The sequence below is a fragment of the Danio rerio genome, chromosome 12 (assembly GCF_052040795.2).
Source record: "Danio rerio strain M-AB ecotype USA chromosome 12, GRCz13ab, whole genome shotgun sequence".
Classification (NCBI taxonomy): domain Eukaryota; kingdom Metazoa; phylum Chordata; class Actinopteri; order Cypriniformes; family Danionidae; genus Danio; species Danio rerio.
In genome coordinates this window covers 6,926,504-6,948,140 of record NC_141032.1, presented here as the reverse complement: position 1 = coordinate 6,948,140, position 21,637 = coordinate 6,926,504, and the positions used below count along the sequence as shown (strand labels likewise).

Genomic DNA, 21,637 nt, shown 5'->3' with positions numbered 1-21,637 from the left:
GTTTTATTAACATCAATGAATGTATACAAATTAGGGAGACATCATCAGAGTGAGCAAGTATTGACAGAATACACATTTTGGGAGGAATTATCCTTTAGCGGCAGCATGTTGAGTCTAATAAGTCTGTTGGCCCTTTAAAACCAGCACAAATGTCGACACAGAAACCAAATGTGTTTATATATAAATCTTGTATGGTTTCAGTGTGATGGATTTGGTGCTCACCACTCCACCACCAGTATGCAGCATCCACATTGATGATGTGACGACAGCCACAGGAAAATGGAACCAGTGCACTCTTTACAAGAAGTGTCATGGGATTTTTTATGACCACATAGAGTCAAGACCTCTGTTAACAGTCTCATCCAAAAAAACGCACTCACTTAACAGTAAAGTGTCCCCTTCACTATACTGGGGCATTAGGACTCAAACAGACCACAGGTTAAGTGCCCCCTGCTGGCCCCATTAACTTCCCATGTGGTTTTCCATCCAGGCTCAGCCCTGCTTAGCTTTAATGAGTAACCAGTCTGGGGAAAAAAAGTGGAGTCACATTTGCTGTTAATGTTTAACCGGCAAGGCTTTAAAACAAATGAAACTAAGATACGTTAGTCAATATGATCAGGTCTCACGACTGTAACTCTATGACTGAGTTAATATTGGATGTGAAGTCATGTCATGTTGTACAATAACTGATATTAAGACAGAGGTGCCAGTATTGCAATGGCTCATGCACGATACAACGATATTTCTTTAAAAGCAGATCAAGGAGAACTTTTAATCGTCGCTGTCAAAAATTACCATATCGCACACCCCTACCTCAAAGATGAATGAAAATGGTATAGGTTTGAAACTATGCGAGGATGAGTACATAATATTATAGTAATCTGACAAATTGAATTGAAAACTATGACGAATTATATCTTTATATTAGAGATACCTAAACTGATATTTTTTTATTGAAATATCTCTAGTCTCTATTGAATTGATACAGTAAAAGTAACGCCATCTTTACTGTTCAAATCATTGGATTTAAAAGCTGAAATAGACATATGGTAATGGACATTTGGTTTGCATTACACATAAGTCCAATCATAACCAATCAGCAAAGAGTAGGGGTGGGGTTTAGACAGACCAGATTCTTAGACTAATCATTTCAGACAGGTTAATCAGTGATGCTGCAATGTACAGTGTGAGAAAATGTATATGTTTTATCATTATTTATATTATTAATATTATTATTAATTGGATGGATGTATATCCAATTATTTGACAGCTCTCAAACAAAACCTAGCCATTTTTAAACACCATAATAGGGCCACTTTAAAGTTAACATAAAATCAAACTTGACTCTCTTTGTGTGCACTTCCTAATCTTACCCCTAATTGCTCTGCCTCTTGAAATATTCATTTTTAGCTGATGTTATTTCATCCAGTTCATTATGAAACTGACTATAGCATTGGAACATAATAAAGGCTAAATATGTGTAAAATGCATTTGCATTTTTAATGTGCCAGTAATATAGCACTCACAGACAGCTGCAGCACACTAAATGTACTTCGACATTTCAGTCACGAGTGAATACGGATTTTGTCATCTTCATTTAACATCTGAAAATCCTTAGAGGATATAGCACAAATTAAGTCTATTTCTGCAGTCACTTTCTCTATGAAGAGTGCCAACATACTGCTTCCAAAAGCAACACTTTTTTCTCACTCAACAAACACAGGCCTCTTAAATTTCCTTTAAAAGCTGAGTCCATTTCCGTTACTTATCATCAGTCAAACACTTTCCAGTAGAGCTGGTTTGGGGCTTCTAGGAAAATCTAAAAGAATCTCATTGAAATATTATATTGTTTTTTTTCTCACCAGATGCTTTGGAAATGTAGGATTTCCTGATGGATGAATAAAAAAAAAGAGGTACAAACCATGATCCTCTTCATTCAAGAGTTCAGTTTTATGTACAAAACAGTAGCATTGTTTTCTTTCTGAACTGTTTATTAGCTGTCCGTTAGCTGGAGGGAAACATGGCAATTCACTCAATCATTTTATTCATATTTGCTTTTGCCTGATGTCATTTTCCGAAATGTGCATCTACTATTACTTTCCGTAGGGCAAATGTGAATCAATCAAGTTCTCATTTTATATGCTTACAACTCAAACTGTAGTTCGCAGAATTCTTTGATTACTTCTTTTCTGGGAGAATAAAAATGCTGCGTCTTCATGACACAAATCTCCCATTCATTCACATGCCAAAGGTGCTCTGCTGGATTAAGATCTGGTGACTGTGGAGGACATCTGAGTTTAGTGAACTCTCTGTCATGTTCAAAAAACTAGTGTGACATTATGTACAATGACGAAGTGTTTTTTTTAACCCTCATTTACAAGTCGCTTCTGATAAAAGCTTCTGCTAAATCAATCGTTGTAGATCTAAAGACATGGACATGGTCAACAACAATAACCTGGTGTATAAATGATGGTTCTAAGGGTTAAAAAAATACCCTAACAGCATTTCACCACCAGCACCAACATCAACCATTGATTAAAGGCAGGATGAGTCCATGCTTTTCATGTCAAATTCTGGCTCTGCCATCTGATTGTTGCAGCACAAATCGAGACTCATAATCATGACGTTTTCGGTATGGGTCAGTACGGTCAACCATTTGGATTTTTATTCCAGTGCATTCTGTACCTATTACCTAGTACTTCATACTATCTCAGATTTTTATTTCTAATTACGTATTATTATTATCATCATCTCAGGTGGTGTTCTAAGAAAGCTGTGCCATTATTACCAACACATACAGTAACATACACACTGCTGATACCTGAATGGTCTGAGAAAGCGCGATAAACAAGCAGCTTAACACTAGAACTACTCAGTTTTGCAATTTAATAGCTTTGTTGAAAAAAAAAAAAAACACATCATTAATTCCCTGACTTTTCCAAAATATGTGTATATTTCTTTCTAACACTGTTATTTTATTAACATTACAAAAGAGCTACGTATGAGTATTTTTACCTTTTATCAAAATGACCACAAGCATTTTAGTGTCTGCTACTTTTCTTGAAGCTTTGACTGTAAATATGACATGACAATATGGCATCAGTCAGAATGATAATTCTTGTAATTTTACAGTTCTGGTAGTTCCAGTATTAATTGTTACTAACATTTTTAGCCAACTTTTTTCTATCACTAGTTGTATTATTTTACATTTCAAATTGTGCCAATTGAAAACCGGAACCATACAAGGGTTTTTGGGCAATTCAAAAAATGAAAAATTTCCCAGTAGCACAATAGAGGGATTTAAAGGTCACCTGAGCGTTCTTTAAAGATATGGCTGTGCACTTATTTGTGAAAGCTATTTGAATTGAAATGATGCTGCAGGTGTTGCATTAGAAAATCTGATAAGGTTAATCTGTTTATCCAGAAATTCTTAATCCAGAGTCTCTCAAAGAAAATACCTCATGTATGGCTGCTCCCAGTTTTAGGGGCTGTCTATGTTACTAATGCTTTGATGCAATGGCTACTGTAAATCTGCTTCCATCCAAAACAAGTTCTAGTGTGTTACTTGTGATATGTAAAAACTTACGAACAACTGAAACCATAATGTATCGCGAAAGGATGAGAAAAAAAATCACTTTATTTTGATGGTCCCTTTCTCATTAGAGTATCATTACATTAGTTTTAGGGTATGTTTAATTTGACAAGTAGCCAACTTGGAAAGCTAATAGTCAGAACTATTTCTGTTGGTAAAGCAGTATTAGCAACTATTAGAACTACTGAGAAAACCCACATATCTATAATACCCTGAAATTCTAAAAAAAAAAAAAAAAAAAAAAAAAATGTGTGTGTATATATATATATATATATATATATATATATATATATATATATACATACACACACACACACACACACACACACACATATATATATATATATATATATATATATATATATATATATATATATATATATATATAGTGTATATATATATATATATATATATATATATATATATATATATATATATATGTGTATATATATACATATATATATATATATGTATGTGTATATATATATTTATTTATATATATGTATGTGTGTGTGTGTGTGTGTGTGTGTGTGTATATATATATTTATATATATATATTTAGAATTTCAGGGAATTATAGATATGTGGGTTTTTCTCAGTAGTTCTAATATATATATATATATATATATATATATATATATATATATATATATATATATATATATATATATATATATATATATATATATATATATTTCTTTTTAACCTTAGTATTTTATTAAAATGCAATACACAGAAGAGCTATAAGTATTTCTTACCTAGGGGTCAAAATGACCACATCCATTTTAGTGCTACTTTTTCCATGACTTTGAATATGTGTGACTCTGTTGCCTTGCAACTTCCTGCTAACATAAACCTAACTTTCTGCTAGCAAAACATAACTTTACTTCAGATATGTCTTTGAAAGCATATGTAGTGCCGCAAAAAACTGCCCTGCTTGTGAAAGTGAAAATGAAAGTGAGGCAGAGACCTTTGCTAGGGATCTAGTAGCCTAACAACAATTTTATAAACTGTATTCCCAAAAGTATTATATTTTTAGGGTTATGACTTTGTTAAATATGACGACAGACATTCAAAGCTTAATTTTAATATCTCAATAGTAGCTTTTGAGTGAAAATATGACATGAAAATATGGTGTTTTAGATGAGAACAGTCAGAATGATTCTAGTAGTACTAGAATTCTGATAGTTCCAGTGCTAAGTAGACTGTCTTCCCATACTCTAATGAGAATTAGTTGGCATATGATTGGGATGTAACTTATAGTCAACAAAATGTGCAAAAGAGACCATTGAACTAAAGTCCACATTTCCAAACAGATATTTAAAATACATTGAACATGTTTTGCCATTGAATTTCACCAAGCATGATATCCATGAATGATACTTCGATTTAGTAGTGTCTTACAGTTCACTATTTGTCCATAATTGATACTTCAATGAATCTGGTTTATAGATAATAGATGTGTTATTAAATTTCTATGAAATTAGACTAACGATTTTGCCTGGTGGCAACAACAATTGGTCTTTTGGACCAAAGCAACCATTCCCAACATCTTTGCAGCATCATTACATAATGCATTCAACATTACTGACAGAAAGTAGACTAATCGATATCAAATAATAAAACTAAGTACGTTCTATCTGAGCAAAGCTATTCACAAACAGCTCATGGCTTAAAAATCAATATCTCGCCACTATAAGTGTGTGGAAGGAGATGAATTAGACTCAAACAAGCAGAAAGCAGCAGCACTCTAATCATTACCTGCTCTCTAACCAATACCTTTCGCTTTCCTCAAGAAAAACCTGACGAAATATAACAACAGTTGATTAGAAACATTCGAGAGCAATATGACGTTTCACCTTTCTAACTGTTCGAATCAAAACCCATCACCCGGGAAATTAACGGCGCACACATTGCAAAGGACAGCGAGTGTAAAGTCTGCGATTGTGTAAGCGCTGACTCCTGTGTTATCCATTCATGATGAAAATCAATTTCTTTTTATTGCATACTGGTGAGGGACAGACCTCTTGCATCAGGGGTTGGAGATGAATGAATAGAAATGAAAGCAGTGAGGGCTCACCTCTTCAGGAACTCCATGTACTCTGCATGTTTGATGAGTCCTGTCCTCATCATGATGGTCTGGAAACACTGCCGGTCAATGGCCCATAACTTCACATTTGTGAGGGCTGAGGAATAAAAATTTGAAAAGAAGTAAGTAAATAATGCCCACGCAAAACACACAAGCAAGTGCTTCTTTTTATCAGTCATATACATTAGCTGTGCAATCATTGTCACTTAAAATTATTTATTCGTTCATTTTCCTTCGGTTTGGTCTCTTGTTTATCAGGGGTCACCACAGCAGAATAAACCGCCAACTATTCCGGCATATGCTTTACACAGCGGGTGTCCTTTCAGCCACAGCCCAGTACTGAGAAACATTCAGTATTCATTCACAAACACACACCCATACACTGCGGCCAATTTAGTTTAATTAGTTCATCCATAGCGCATGTCTTTGGACTCTGAGGGAAACCAGAGCACCTGGAGAAAACCCACGACAACACGAATAGAACATCCAATCTCCACACAGAAATGCCAAGTGGTCTGACCAGGACTCGAACCAGCAACCTTCTTGCTGTGAGGCGACAGTGCTAACCACTAAGCCGCCATGCTGCCTTATATACAATTATTTGTAATGATCAATAATTGTTACAAATTATTAACTGAGCCAGATTTGATGATCAGTTATGATGGATTTTTTAAGGAAATCGCATTAATGTGACGTAAATATTGCTTTAATGTTATGCTGTCACCATGCTGTATTTTCCCCCTAAAGATTATACTGTATATGTAACAAATAAATAAACAGATTAAACAAACGTAAATGAAGAGTTTAGGTGCAAAAACCTCTAAATGCCGTCTGAAATTGTCCTTTAAAATGAGCATTTTTATCAGGCTCCTTTGTGTATTTTCAGTAATTTCACTTTTATGGCAAATAATATGTCCTTTTCCTGGTCTTTAAAGTGAAATATCTCAACATAAAGGAGGCTGACAAAAATGTTCATTTTCAATGGAAATTTCAGATTTATTTTTATCTAAACTCTTCAACTCTAAACCAGCCATTTGTTATAAAGATATTAACAAAACATAAACAATAAAATGTTTTATAATATTGTATATAATACATTTAATTTGATGATTTGTTCGTTTTAATCTATTGCACATCACATATTTTAATATTCATTTATAGATTTTCGTATTTAACTTGGATTTCCACTTTTTTAATCATCTTGTCTTCTCAAAATGATATAGAATTTGATGAGAAAAATACTATTTGATAATTATGCTTCACCTGCTAGCACTTACTAATACATACACACACTAACATTACAAAAATGTTTTTCTGGGTCACGGAATTATACATTTACATTACCTGACAAAAGTCTTTTAGGAACAACAAATAATAACTTGACTTCTAGATCCTTTGGTATCAGAAGTGGCTCATATGAAAGACAAAGGCTTCTAGATTACGCTTATTTTTACCAAAATAAAATATGATCATGGCTTGATTTTTAATTCTTTAATTAGGACAGTAAGGTCTGACTTTGCTTAGACAAAAGTCTTGTCACTTAACAGAAATAATGTACAGGATAGAATATAAAGTCATGCTGCAGTGGAAAAATAATGAATTTTGTGTAAGACTCACATGATCTTGGAGGACTGCATCCATACATCTCTGCAATGACTCAAATAACTTATTGATAAAGTCTTCTGGAATGGCAAATAAAGCGTTCTTGCAGGACTCCTAGAGTTCATCAAGATTTTTGTATTTATCTTCAATGCCTCCTCCTCCATCTTACCCCAGACCTGCTCAATAATGTTCATATCTGGTGATTGGGCTGGCCAGTCCTGGAGCACCTTGACCATCTTTGCATTCAGGAACTTTGATGTGGAGGCTGAAGTATGAGAAGGAGCCCCCATACTGAATGTAACCACAAATCATGACTTTTCCTTCACCAAACTTGACTGATTTCATTAAGAATCTTGGGTCCATGCGGGATCCAATAGGTCTCCTGCTGTATTTTTGATGATTGGGATGCAGTTCAACAGATGATTGATTGGAAAAATCTACATTCCACCACTTTTCCAAATGATCAACTAGAAGTCAAGGTATTATTTACTGCTTTTATAACTAGGATCAATGACAAGACTTTTGTCAGGTAGTGTAGACAGAACTTAATTTATTTTAATGCTTTAAAATAAATTCATAATATTAAAAATGCAAACCATTTTCTATGTTAAAATATTAAAACTGCCCAATCAAAAGTGCCAAAGTGATTAAATTACAATTAGGCCAATTAACGAACAAGCATGATAAGCAAATATTTGAACCATTTTATTAAAAAAGTATTTTTAACTCTCAATACACATAATTATATAACGCAATCCTTATAAAATAACCCCAACAACTGACTGAAAGAATGCATTAGCTTAATTAACCCTAATCTTACATTTTCTAAATTACTCACAGAAGCTGAGTGAACGAAACAATGAAGAAATCACGTCAGTCTGAACACACCATTGATTAATTATTTGCAGAAACTTTCCATCTTATTTTCGCCAATGTACCTCAACAAAACCCAAAAGCCCCTCTGTCGCCTTTGCAACTCGCTTTATTTCAGCCTAATTGATTGTGCAGTCTGAGAATGCTGTCAGAGCCGGAGAGAAAAGGCACATTTGTGCGCTGTGACAGAGGCAGAAAATGGTTGTCACTCCGCAGCATTACCAATATATTACTTGCCATCAGAAGGGAGCATTTGCCAAATTATTTTTAGATGAAAAGACCCATCAAGCCTCCAAATGTGACAGGTCTATGCCAGGAATGGGCAAAAATGTCATTCAAAACACCTATATTATTTACGGCTCTCTCGTGGGACCACATTATAAGCCATATACGCAACACTTTCCTTTACAGACTCCAGTGTTCAGGTTTTTGAATGATGGATTGTCCAGGTCTGGATTACAATATGCAGAAATCTTATGGTGCTATTCTATTCTGAATACAATATTCACTGTAAGATCTGCATGGGGTATCTGAAGGATATGGATCTGGATCTCAAGGATATGGATCTGTAGACAAAATGATAGTGAAACATGCAACCTACACTGTTAACAATTTCCTGTAGATCTACAGTAACTTACTGGCAGCAGTTCACCAGTAACTTACTGTAAGTAATTTAATTAGTGAGTCAATTACAGCAAAACTAATGTATTTACATTACATACATAGACACTAAAAATGCTGGTTTCCATACAATCCTTTCTTGTTGTTCCATCACAAATGAATTCCTTCATGTTGTCCCAGCACAAATGTATTAAGTTAATCCAAATTTAAGTGGATTGAACATAAATTTATTAAGTGTTTAAAAAAAAAGTAAGAATTGTGTTGTTTTAACTCATTTTAAATCAGTAATTTGCAAGCATGCAGCAAAAGTCATTTTTTGAGTGCAGTTTGTCTTGTTGCAAATAATTAGCAGAATTGTATGTATATCGTTATTATAAAATAGACAAATTTTCATATCTTTAAAATACAGTAACTAGGGATGCTCAATTGATCGGCGGAAAATCAGATTTAATCAGGACTCAAAATTGCAACCCTTTTGGTTTCATATGGACCTGAAATTTAATCTATGCGATTTTATAATATATTTGGGAGCATTTGGGAAACTGCAAATAATGGTTTTAGTGCAACCTGCTTTAATTTTTTTTCTAAAAACATGCTCAATCGGTCTTCCCTGCCGCTATATTGGTTCATATAAGTGGCAATCACTAAAAGCTTTCCGCTGTCAGATGACAGTGAGTTTTTGTGACTGCGGGAAATGCAAATGGCTGAAGTTTGAGGAAGAATCAGTAAGTACACTGGTTTCCAAAACCCACTTAAAGTGAAATATTATGGCGCTGATGAAAGTGATCATGTGGTGGATGTTGATTCGCTAGTCAAGAGCGTGTTTTCGTAGAGAGTGCTGAAACAATCAGAGTGGATCAGCTGTTTAATGGCAAAATCTCAATGCGTTGCATTCACTGCATGTTCAGTGCAAATGACCGTTAAATGTAAAATCTAACACTGTTTACATAATCAATAAAGAAGCTCACCTTTCAGTTTAAACTGAAACATGACAAACTTTTATAGAGTGGTAAAAGTGAGACTTTTCTTTCTTTCTTTTGTCCATTCTTTTTGAGATGCATATTATTCTTCTAGTTACTGATGACTGCTTTGCAGCTTACAACATTGCATGATTCATTATAATCTTACATGTATTTTTTTGTAGCAGAAATATTGTTTTGAAAACTGACATGTATATAAAAACAATAGTGCGAAACGGATATTTCTTACTGCAATGCTTCTTTAAAATCCAGTAACATACTGCATACTGCACTGTTCTAGAGTAAAAACCGGTACAGTGCAATTTCCAAAAATCATTAACACTTACTGAAAAAACCCTGAAAAGCACTGTTTACTTTAGTAGTATCTTTGCTATATTGTGTTTGTTTTTCCTTATTTATATTTGACAGTGTCCCATTTTTTTACTGGACAAATCATATACCAAAACAGTGACCGTAAAACCGAACCAAACTATGATAAGTCTGTATTGTTGCACCCCTAGTGCAAACCCAAGCAATCAGATGAAATAGCAGTGCAAGTGTTTCCCACATAATAAACCCTCATTTAACAGGAATGCGTTCATGAGCATGCATCATTTCACCCTCATGCAGTGAGCGCAAATGACGCTTGTAGAAACACTTTAGAAAAGTCTATTTTCAAAGCAAAGCTACAGTAATGAGCACATTAATACACCTTGACTTGAGTACAAATGGTTGTCTAGATTCTCAATTGCGTTTTAATGGCTTCAGAACACTTTTAGTCTTGACCAATTATTATGGATTTATTATACCTTATGAATTGACCTCCTGTGTGTGTGCACATTTAAGTACACAGGTATACAAGCCTGAAACTGTTGGGGATTTGGTAGAAACCATTGAAACTCATGCAAATCACATACGCCTTAGCAAATGTTTAATAATTATTGGAAATGGGTGATTTATTGAACATTTAAAAATATATTTGATGTCATCTTTGTGGGTGATGTATCAATATGACAAGAATTTTATCACATTTTATCATAAGCGTCAAAAGATCTCATCATGATTCAGATAAGTTTTACATAAATTCTCAAAATATATTGTTCATATAAATGAGATCTTAAATTGACAAAAGTGATATCATATACATAGAAAGCATTTTAAATGGAAGCAAAATGTCTTCTTATAACTCTGTAAAAATAAACTGTCAAAATATGTTAAATAATGTGCAGTTTTCATTAAAAAATACAGATATATTTATGTAAAAGTGTAATGTAAATGTAAAATGTAAACATCAAGCCTAATCTGACCTAGGTAATGATGGTGCAGTATGTAAGTTTGACACCCAGTGGTTAAACTAGATATTGCACTCCTGGTTCAAAACACGCAAGCAGAGGTTGCCACATTGACGACATCAGCAGGAGCATGCCTGACTTTCAAAACTAAAGACTGATTTAAGTCATGTTCTAAATAAAAGTGACGGCACACGATAAAAGGATTAGTTTTTGTTTTAACCAACACCTGAACTATATATTTTAGAAACGGTTTCTATTTATTGCAGCTTAACAACAGGATAAACTAACAATGATCACTTTAGGTACACCTCATGTGCTTCATTTTAGTGTTGAATGCTAATAATGTGAGTTTGAATGGCGTTTTACATTACATTTATTGCCATACTACTGAAAGCAGCAGCAGATCACCTCAGATCTTGACAATAAAATAAACCATTTGAAATTTAATTTTGTTTTGATTAAGGTACTTCAAAAATCAGGTAAAATCAGTTATTGCGCTACGTTATATTCTGCAATAAATACTGCGATATACAGTTTCACAAGATGGTTAAAATGGTACTGGGGAGTCTAACAGCATTCAGGTATAGAAATTAAATAATAACAATGCAAAATTAAATATTTTCTTGCTTTGTCTCGTTTCTTGTCCAAATATATAAAAACACATGCAAATGATCAACTTACACCCTATTATGGTTAAACTTAGTGACTCTATAAATCAGATGTGTTCTGTAGCTCATGGTCAACTATAATTCAGACTCAACACTGCAAATCTTGCGATGTGACTATTGGAAATGCCCACATTGTGATATTGATGCTGAACGTGCAGCCCTCTTGTTAAAGGTGGTTTTTAGAGTTAAAATTTTAATTATTTTTTTAAATATTAAATATCTAGGGCTGTTTAAAAGAGCATGGACATTTTCCAATCTTTTCTGGAGAAAGTCTTACTTCTTTTAAATTGGCTTTAATAAAAGCAGTTTAAATTAAAATTAAATAAAAATAAATTTAAACAAGTTAAATTAAATAAAAATAAATAAATAAATACAATTATTTTTATTAACTCCAATAACTTGGCTTTAAATAATTTTAAATAACTTGAAAAAACTAGTAAAATAGTATGTATTGTCATCATGGCAAAGACAAAATAAATTATTTATTAAGTATTATATTTACATAAAAAAATGTTTAATCTTTTTTTTTTTTTTTTTTTAGCAAAACTGTAGTCAAAATTGCCATTACACCTTTAAATGATTTAATGACACACTGTTCTGCAAATAAACCAAGGCTGTTTAATCCTACAGTATTACATTGACAGCTGTGCAAGCAAAAATAATTGGCAACCACACTCACGACAAGTGGTCTAATGTGTCATACCAATTAAGATGCTGCTTTTAAGGCGAAACAAATTACAGTACACAAACACACACACACACACACACAAAACACTCATACAATAGTAGACAATCTCATTTGGATAGAAAGTAAACAGTAAATTGCCGCTCGACTGCTCTTGGACCAGGACGTCTTGTTTGATCTGACTGTGCTGCATAGCTTTGGGCCTCCAATTATCCAGCAATCCAAATCAAACCCGTTTCCCAACACCTTATTAAACAATGGCTGACTGCTTCCTCTGTCTCCGCTGTTCACTAGGGACAAAAACATGCAAGACGGAAAATTAAACGTCTTTATAGTTGTCTGAGTGGTTTGATCTGGAGCCATGCTGTTGTTCCTGTCATTTGTATCCGACAAAACCTTTCACTGACGGGGGAAAATCTATTTGGCCCTGATTATATAACTAACGCAAGCTTTCTTTTTGATCCCTTGTCATGACGTTGATTAGCAGGATGTTGATTATGCAGTCATAAATCGAACTCATATGCAAAGAATGATGAGTAATGATCAAATGCTCTTTGATCATGAATGGGTTTGTCCAGGCAGTGCGCTTTTACTCAGGTGTGCCATTACTTTATATAAGCAACATCTATAACATATCTTCAACATATAATGTCAATATGTTTCAACTCAGAAATCTCCAGTGCTTCATGGAGCAGTTGTCTGAATGCTTTATGAAGGGACATCAATACGATTCCATTATAAGACGCTTTGTGATAACCAGGTGTGACATTATTGACTTTATTCTTCACATACAGTAAGAGTGGGTGAGTGCCATTGAAACGTTATTGGCTCAAGACTTCCAGTCACATTCACTTCCATTCATTTTTAGCCGAGAAAAAGCTTGTTATACTCTGCTTGATGTTGCAAACTGATATTTTGTAATTATTTTACTTTAGTTTTCTTGTATTGTCATGAACACACTTATTTGTACAGTATATTTGATTAATTTGTGGCATTTGTTATTCCAAGTCATTTCTTCCACAGTCAACTGAATCTGAAGTCCGTAAAACAAACGCAGAAATGAGCGCTCTTCCACATTGCAGAATAAGCTTGAAAAAAAAAAAAGACGCAGGATTAAAAGATACATAACTCTGTCCTGTACAATTCAGTATTCTGGAAAGTGATGACTCACAGTACCAATTTTATTATTGTAATTCATAATGAGTAACTGATTACAATTCATATGACAAAAAGTGCATACAGGGAAATAATTGTTTAGATGACACATTTATGGTAACATAATGGATTACATTTAGATTACTTTTGTGCTGAACCCTTATTTGATTGATATTTTATGGAGGTGATCAGGGCCGGATTAAGAACATATTGGGCTATAGCAAACACAAGGGCCCCATTTTAGCTTTTTTTTTGCTATTATTATTATTATTATTACGATTAATTTGCTAATTAATATTGTCCAATTTTCCACTATTTGATTTATATTTGATTATTATAAATGTTTTCTATTTTACTAAGGTAGGTGTACAAGTATAAAAAATAATCATATAGATAATAATAACATAAACTTCAAATTTTAAACAGGCTGCCAAAATCAGGAAAAAAAGGGCTATCTATAAAAACTTTAAACTTTAGCTGGGCATAAATCAATAAAAGTTGTTTAAAAGCCATGCTTAATTTCCCATTTGGTCTTGAGTTAATGAATTACAGAAGGTTAGCATTTTTTTTCCTCAGGTGTATTTTCTGATCAAAGCCAGTGTCAATATTTCATTTCTCCGGATTATTACTGTTGTTTTTATTAAATACATGGTTTACTCGATGGACTTTTGATAACTGTTGTGTTGGCTATTTGATATGGTCACACATTGTCTTGGTTATATTATTTGTGGAAAAATTTTTGCAGGCGCGCACCTGAGACAGTGGTGCAGTTTTGAGTACATTATACAGCATGATTCTGCCAATCCTGAGCTCTCTTACTGCACGTTAATAACGGATACGGTTTGAATTTTTTTTTCTATGATGCATTTGGTTAGCCTACCTTTGACTAGACCGTTCTCGCGGTAGAGCAGAAATAAGGAACTGTTCGGGGAAACAATGCACTTTCCTGGGAAAAGCATCTGGTCTCCCTTACTGGGGACTAAAACAGGGGCTACTTGAGATACAGATTGGGCTACAGCCACTCCGAGGCATAGTTTGGCGACGTCACTGTTTTTAAACAGCAGCAAGCATGCCAAAGCATAAATCAAAGAGGCTTTCCCGCGTCATGGCGCAAATTAATTCTTCTGCCAATCAAGGGCCCCAAAATCAAATCTTGGGGTGTGCCATATTTGACGATCCACGATAATGGACAGTTTGTTACATGATATTAAAAAAATAATATCATATCACGATATTATTGATCAATGATGGGGCGCATTTAGATTCATCAGCACACACAACAACACCTGTCTGAGAACATGTCAGCCTCTAATGATAATTTAGTAACCAAAACAGATAGTATGAAAGTGGTTTGATTGCAAGAGGTTTAAAATGTCATGTGAGACATCTGCTGTGTTTAAGTTTTCATCATTGGTGTAATATTGCCTATAGCAGTGGTTCTCAAACTTTTTTCATCAAGTACCACCTCAGAAAAAAACTGTCTCTCCAAGTACCACCAAAATGAGCAGCATTGAAATACAGTAGCATAGTTGGCCCAGTTAAGCAGCTACAACTCTGCACAGTTAAAAAACGTGGCAGATTACCTCAGAAATATAGGCTATATGTCATATATGACATATTTTATACATAATTTTTGATACATTTTGAAATGTGTGTAGCATGTACATGGCATTTTTAATTTCTACGTGTACCACTAGAAGGAAGCCTCCGTACCACTAGTGGTACACGTACCACAGTTTGAGAACCACTGGCCTATAGTATACCTTCTCAATACAATATGCTTATTTAATGCTATTATATGCTGATAACCAAGCATGCTATTGTATACCTTCAGGCCTGTATTATAATGGAAAAAAAACTGATATACATGTCTATTATTAATAAACTACACTATAATTAAAACCATACATTGCTCTGTAAATTACTATAAACTGTATATGGATTAAATGCATAAAACTTTTAAATCCTTAAATCTTTTTTTGGCCACAACTTTGTTTACGTAAATGAAATTATTTTTATTGACGCACCTTTTTTTATTTGGTGGGGGGGGGGGGGTGGGGGGTTTTTTGGAAATTTGTAAAAAAAAAAAAAAAAACTTAACTATACACTATGGGCAAATTTAATAGCTTTTTGTCATTTGCTGAAACACAGAGAAAGCTGTGGCCAAATTAAGACTCAAAATCACCCCAGAGTGATTGAAAACATCCCCATCATCACAAAAGGATTAATATTGATTTATGAATATTTATGAATTCTGAATGTTATCTAAATGAACCCTAACCCTAATGTGCAGCCATACGTACAGTATGTTGTAGTACATTTTGGCGCTTTCACAAAAAATGTAGACTGAAGCATTTCTTTCCAATGACTCTTCTGACTACTCTTTACTCTCAAGTTTGAAATTTCAATGTGAAGTGATTACAGTGTGTTATGCCAAAAAACATTTTGTATTTTTACTTTCCTAATGTGAACCAGCAAACGTGAAGAGCAAACTGATATTTAATATGTATTTTATGATTGAGTCTGAGCACAACAGAATAATGGGAAAAGTAATTGGTTTACTAAAGATGGCGCACTGTTAAGAATGATGAACAGCTTCAACTAATTCTTATCAGTAAGTAGTTCCACAGATTCTCACTCTAGTATGCTCTACTTTTCACTTCCATTATTACTTCAATTATTTTTAGTTGACCTAATCCTGACTCCTGCTTTTAAAAGATAATTAAACTTGCAGTGTCTGTGTTTATTAGTCCAGGCAATATTAGCAATTATGAATGTTGACTGAATTTGTATATAACCCTGCATTTAACACATTTTTTATTTAATTTTGCAGATTAACGTATTTCTTCTTACTATAAACAAACACAAGCAAAAATATTAGTTTAAAGGGCACCTTTTTACCCATTTTACAAGATGTAAGATAAGCTTTTGGTGTCTCCAGAATGTGTAAAGTTTCAGCTCAAAGTACCCATCAGATGATATATTATAGCCTCCAGAATCTGCCCATTTGGGTGTCTGAGTACAGTGTGGCTGTTCTTGTAGCCTGTCGCTTTAAATGCGAATGAGCTGCTTCTCCCTGCCCACTGTTCCCATGTGCGTCTCTGCTTCTACTGAGTTACGTCAGATAAACAGCAGTCAGTGACAGAGACAGACTCAGATGATGCTGAAATACAGCTCTTTAATCAAAAATAAATTTATTTAAGTAACACTCCAGGGACACTGAAGTGTTTTAAAGATGCGACTTAGAGTCGTTTAAATAATTCGTCCGGATATTTTGTCTGTTCATAGTGACGTCGTCACGAAAAAATACCAAATATAAAGTGCTGGATCCGGTAAAAAATGAACGCACCTTTCCCTTCAAACACTAGTAGAGTGTGTTTGAGATTGATCATGACTGAAGATGAGTAAACATTAATAAATGAGCGTTCTGGTGATTATTGCAGTAACCTACCCTGCAACGGAGGATTCGTCGGCCGTTTGTTAAAGGAAGGATCAGAAAAGACTATGGATGTATAGGGCTTTGTCAGAGCTTGACAGGAACTTTTATCAGTACACAGTTAATATCGATCAGTTTCTTCCTCCAGTTCACTAGTGTAAGTAAATGTATTTAAAATGGTTGCCTCTTTGTTTTCTCTAGCTTGCCAAATATGTATTTATTTGTGTTTTGTTACTTGTAATCACTACATGGTTTGTAGTGTATCTGGTTAACTCTTTATATTCTCATATAACATCTAAAGCCAAGGTGAAAGCACAACGCATGCTGCTTTTTTATAGATTTGAATGCGTTTCTGAGCTCTTGCTGTATCTACTTGTGCTACAGTCAAGTTTCAAAATAGTTCAGCTTTTGCTACTGTGTGGATTATTACTGAATGTGTGTCGCTGTTTTTACTTATGGTTAAGAATAGAGCAATATGCTGGTGTTAAACTGCTTTGCTTTAATACACTCCTGCATTGGGCTTACACATACACTCTGCACTCTGACTACGTCAATAATGCAGATGAGCCATGGTGGGCGTCTCTCTCTGTATAGTGCTGAACACAGTTGACCAATCACAACAGACAGAACCATCGGACCAATCAGCAAGATTAGCATCCTGCAAGGGAGGGGTTTGTAAATAAATGAATCACTGAACAAATCATTTAGGAGTCGTTGGGATTATTAGATAAAAAGAAATGCAGATTATAAGACAATGAAAGTGTTTGTTTTTTTTACCTTGCTTGCATCAGCCTGTTGCAGAAACCAAAATATGACATTTTAATGCATAATAGGGGCTCTATAAAAACATTCATTTGGTTAATTATTTGAACAATTCAGACTGTACATAAAGAGTAATAACCAATGAGTTTCCCTTTTAGTCCGAACACACAAATGCAGGTGACTTTTTTTTCATTTGCAACTAAGTTCAGAAAGAATCCATGTCACAGAGTTCACCTGATCATAGATTTCTTTTCCCCCTAAACCTCTCTGTAACAATAAAATTTAGGTCACATGTGGGGTCAATTACTAGCGTAGACCATCAGCATTTGAACTAAGAGCTGAGCAATTACAGCACTGCCTTTGCCCAGAGAGACTATCGACAGCAGCGCCTTCACACCACATCCATGTATTGATTCTGTTGTGAGGGGGTTTTATCCGTCTCTCTGTCACTAATGTCAGCAGCAGCAGCAGCAGCGATACAAGATAACCAACTGACTTATTCTCTACAGGATATAGGCAACAGAGAAAGGCGAGACAACAGACTGTGGTCTGCTACACTGAGAGACATGAAGGGTGGGTTTGGATGCTCTTTTGTGTCTGGGAGTAGTTACAAGACTTTCGAGGTTGAGGTTTTTAGCCATAAACCACACAGTTTGACAGAAATAGACATGTGACGTGTGAAGAGAAGGAGCACAGAGAAAAAACTTGTGCACTCTTGAGTTAAACAGCCCCTATTTTGCATTTTAAAAGTTCATAGTTTGGTTTTGGGGGTCTCCAACAATAGTCTGATATGATTGCAAGGTCACAAAACACTTTCATTGTCTTATAATCTGCATTTATTTTTACCTAATTATCCCAACCACTCACATATATGATTCGTTCAGCAATTCATTTGTTCCCAAACCCCTCCTTAAGACTTCTATACTTCTGCATAAAGTGATTGGCATGACCCACGGCGCATGCAACAAGCGTAGCTGTGCATTCATACTTCTGCGCTTTCTGTTTCTGTTGCTCTGCAATAACACTTCTGAAATGCTAGTTGGAAGTTTTTTTGCTGCTGTTTTGTTTGTTTCTGAACTCTTCCTTAAAGTACAAGTGGTTCAAACTCGCTCATTTTGAGGCAGGAACCGGCGGAAGTGCAACAACTATAATCATAAGGGACAAAACTAAACAAAACTTTCCATCTGGACCTTCTTCACAGGACTCGACACTTGTAAATACTCGCTCCAATACTCGCACGGCTCTCGGTTCCGCCCACACTTATCAGTGCTACTAAGCCAACCAATCACAGAGCTTGCACTATGCGTCGTTGCGACATGTACTTAAAATTTTTGAGAGATGTGTTTCGGCGAGGGCTATGTGTCTACACGTAGGCTGCACCGTAGCATACGCATGGGTTAGTGAACTTACACCTAGAGGTAAAGTTGGTTTTATATTCGCACATTCTGACTTTCTCCTTAATAATAAAATTTCATAAAAGTATCATTTGCAAAATCTAAATAGCGAAATCATATTAGCAGCCAATGAGCCAATGTTCACAGTCAAATAAACAGAGTTAATGTGGTTTCCAAGTCACACTCGCAGGTTATTTCAGACCAAATACTCAAAGTGCTGTTGTAAACAATATAGGGAGTGTGTCACAAGTTGTCACTGAATGAATGTGTGAATATAAAACCCACTTTACTTTAATAACTTACACTCTCACTTTTCATTCTGAGCATTCAGTGTCCCCAGTTTATTTCACCATATGTAACTGTTTTGCTAAAATAATTGCTTTAATCAAAATCGAGTAATGTGTATGATTCAGCATAGCATGAACTTACCTGATGAAGTGAGAGCTGCAGAGTTGAGCATTTTTAATTAGGTCCTCACTCCATTCAGCTCCCTTTTAGCCAATAATGTCTGCGGTTGGCATTACAAGTAGTGTAATGTAAGGACAAAGTTAAGTTTTCTATTTCTGGACTTTTGAATTTGGCATCCTACTGCACAGCTCGACATGTTTGCTACTGTAATGCAACGGGTCTTATTTTGCAACCGGGAACCCGTGCGACATCATGTGTGACGTAGGTTGGTTTTTCGGCTGTAGATTACTTTTATGATGAATGGACGAACTTTATGGAGTTTCAATAACAGTAGAATCTCAATATTATTTAAGCTACTTTGCTGTAATATTTAAATGTTAATGTATTTATTAGAAATGGTTAGCAAATAATTATTTTCCCCCCTCAAAAATCTAGCGGTGTGAAAAGATGATTGGCACTTAGTTGTTTTGACAGACCCAAACTTAGTTCAGAGAAATGTTTCTACAAATGTTCTTTCCACCATATCAGAGAATCAACAGACATAATTGGTCTTTAATGAGGTAATTATGTTCAGCAGGTGTGTTTGTGGCATTGTGATTTGTAGAATTCCTTTAGTGAATTGGTCATGAAACAGCACAGAAACAACACTATCATAGCCATGTGGATGTAATTCACCAGCATCGTGTCCATAGATGGAGATCAATAAAATTACATTGACAGTTTGATTTATAATAAAGTATATCCTATATATTAGACTATAGACCTGAATGAAAAAATTACATTCCAGTACAGAACAGTTATTTCGGCATTCATTTCATGTGTCATTCATATCTACAAAGAGATAGTTCACCCAAAAATGAATATTCTGCCATCATTCACTACTTTAAATAACAATACAAGTGATACAAGTACTAACAATACAAGTGATCAATTGATGTGGACAGTACTAGAGTAGGCTAACATTAGTTTTTTCTTCCAAAATATCCATAAAAAGAGTTAGTAACTGGCAAATAATATTGCCTGCTGTTTCAAATTATGGCTTGGACATTAAGCATGTATCATAGCAGAATTGTTGAAGAAATGCTGAAACATCATTTAGCCCTAATACACATATTTAACTACCAAATCTGATCAGGGTTCATACAGTCATGGAAAACCTGGAAAGTCATGGAATTTTTTTACATTTTCCAGGCTTGGAAAAGTTTTGCAAAACAGAAAAACCCACAAAGTTTTGAAAATTAGTTATCTGTATCTGTACACTTAAATTAGGGCTGCGTGATATTGGAAAACATTACCATATTTTGTATTTCTGTGATGTATATTGTGATGTGAATACAATTTCACCTGATGATTTAACAGGTTTATTTGGATTGATTGGGGGAATTTGTGGAGGTGTGAATCTTGAATAATAAATAACAAATAAATTACAGTACAAGCATAGATAAAATATAGTGAAGATAAGTGAATTATAGTTTTTAGGTAAAGATATTAAACAATCAACACTGCATAGTCTTCATTGTATATTATTTAATCTTTATTAATGCTAAAAAAATAATAATTGTCTTGTGGCCGGATGTTTTATGGTGTTCACACAGTCACATGCCTTAAAGAGACAGTTTACTCAAAGATAAAAAAAACTATTTACTCACACTTCACTTGTTTCAATACTATAGGTGTTATTAAATTATGTTCTGTTTTCATTTTAATAAAAGAAAACTCAAATGTTTGAAACAAGTGAAGAGTGTAATGAAAATGGTAAGTAATTTTGGGTGAACTATCCCTTTAAAAATACATGCAGATGATAAACCTTTACTCCATTATGATTAAACTCTATATTAACCTATAATCCCAACATTGCATATCCTGTGATGTGGCTATTGTGGATGCACACATTGCAATATCGATGCTGAAACGACATTTTGTGCAGGCCTAATTTGAATATAGGTTAGATGTCTTTACTTCTTTTGTGTCATTGGCCAAAAACTTGCTCTCACATTGTTGGTGCTGCGTAAACATTATCAAAATCAATTATACATAGATATAAAAACAAAATAAAACAAAATAGATTGTTGCATGTTCTATGATATGCTGTAACAATTTG

General features: G+C 34.4%; 1 protein-coding gene and 1 long non-coding RNA gene across 7 annotated transcripts in view; one reads left to right on the top strand and one right to left on the bottom strand.

Annotated features, from left to right (window-relative positions):
* LOC147834386 (uncharacterized) overlaps window positions 1-21,637 on the top strand; it is a 310,219-nt gene that overhangs the window by 129,375 nt on the left and 159,207 nt on the right. The window lies entirely within an intron of this gene.
* prkg1b (protein kinase cGMP-dependent 1b) overlaps window positions 1-21,637 on the bottom strand; it is a 263,744-nt gene that overhangs the window by 91,735 nt on the left and 150,372 nt on the right. For all 4 annotated transcript variants that reach the window (XR_015503247.1, XM_087274556.1, NM_001441604.1 and 1 more), the window contains 1 exon segment: window positions 5,673-5,778. Coding sequence is in view for 3 of the 4 variants with exons in the window: in XM_087274556.1 (XP_087130682.1) it covers window positions 5,673-5,778 (106 nt within the window). In the remaining variant the exon portion in view is untranslated.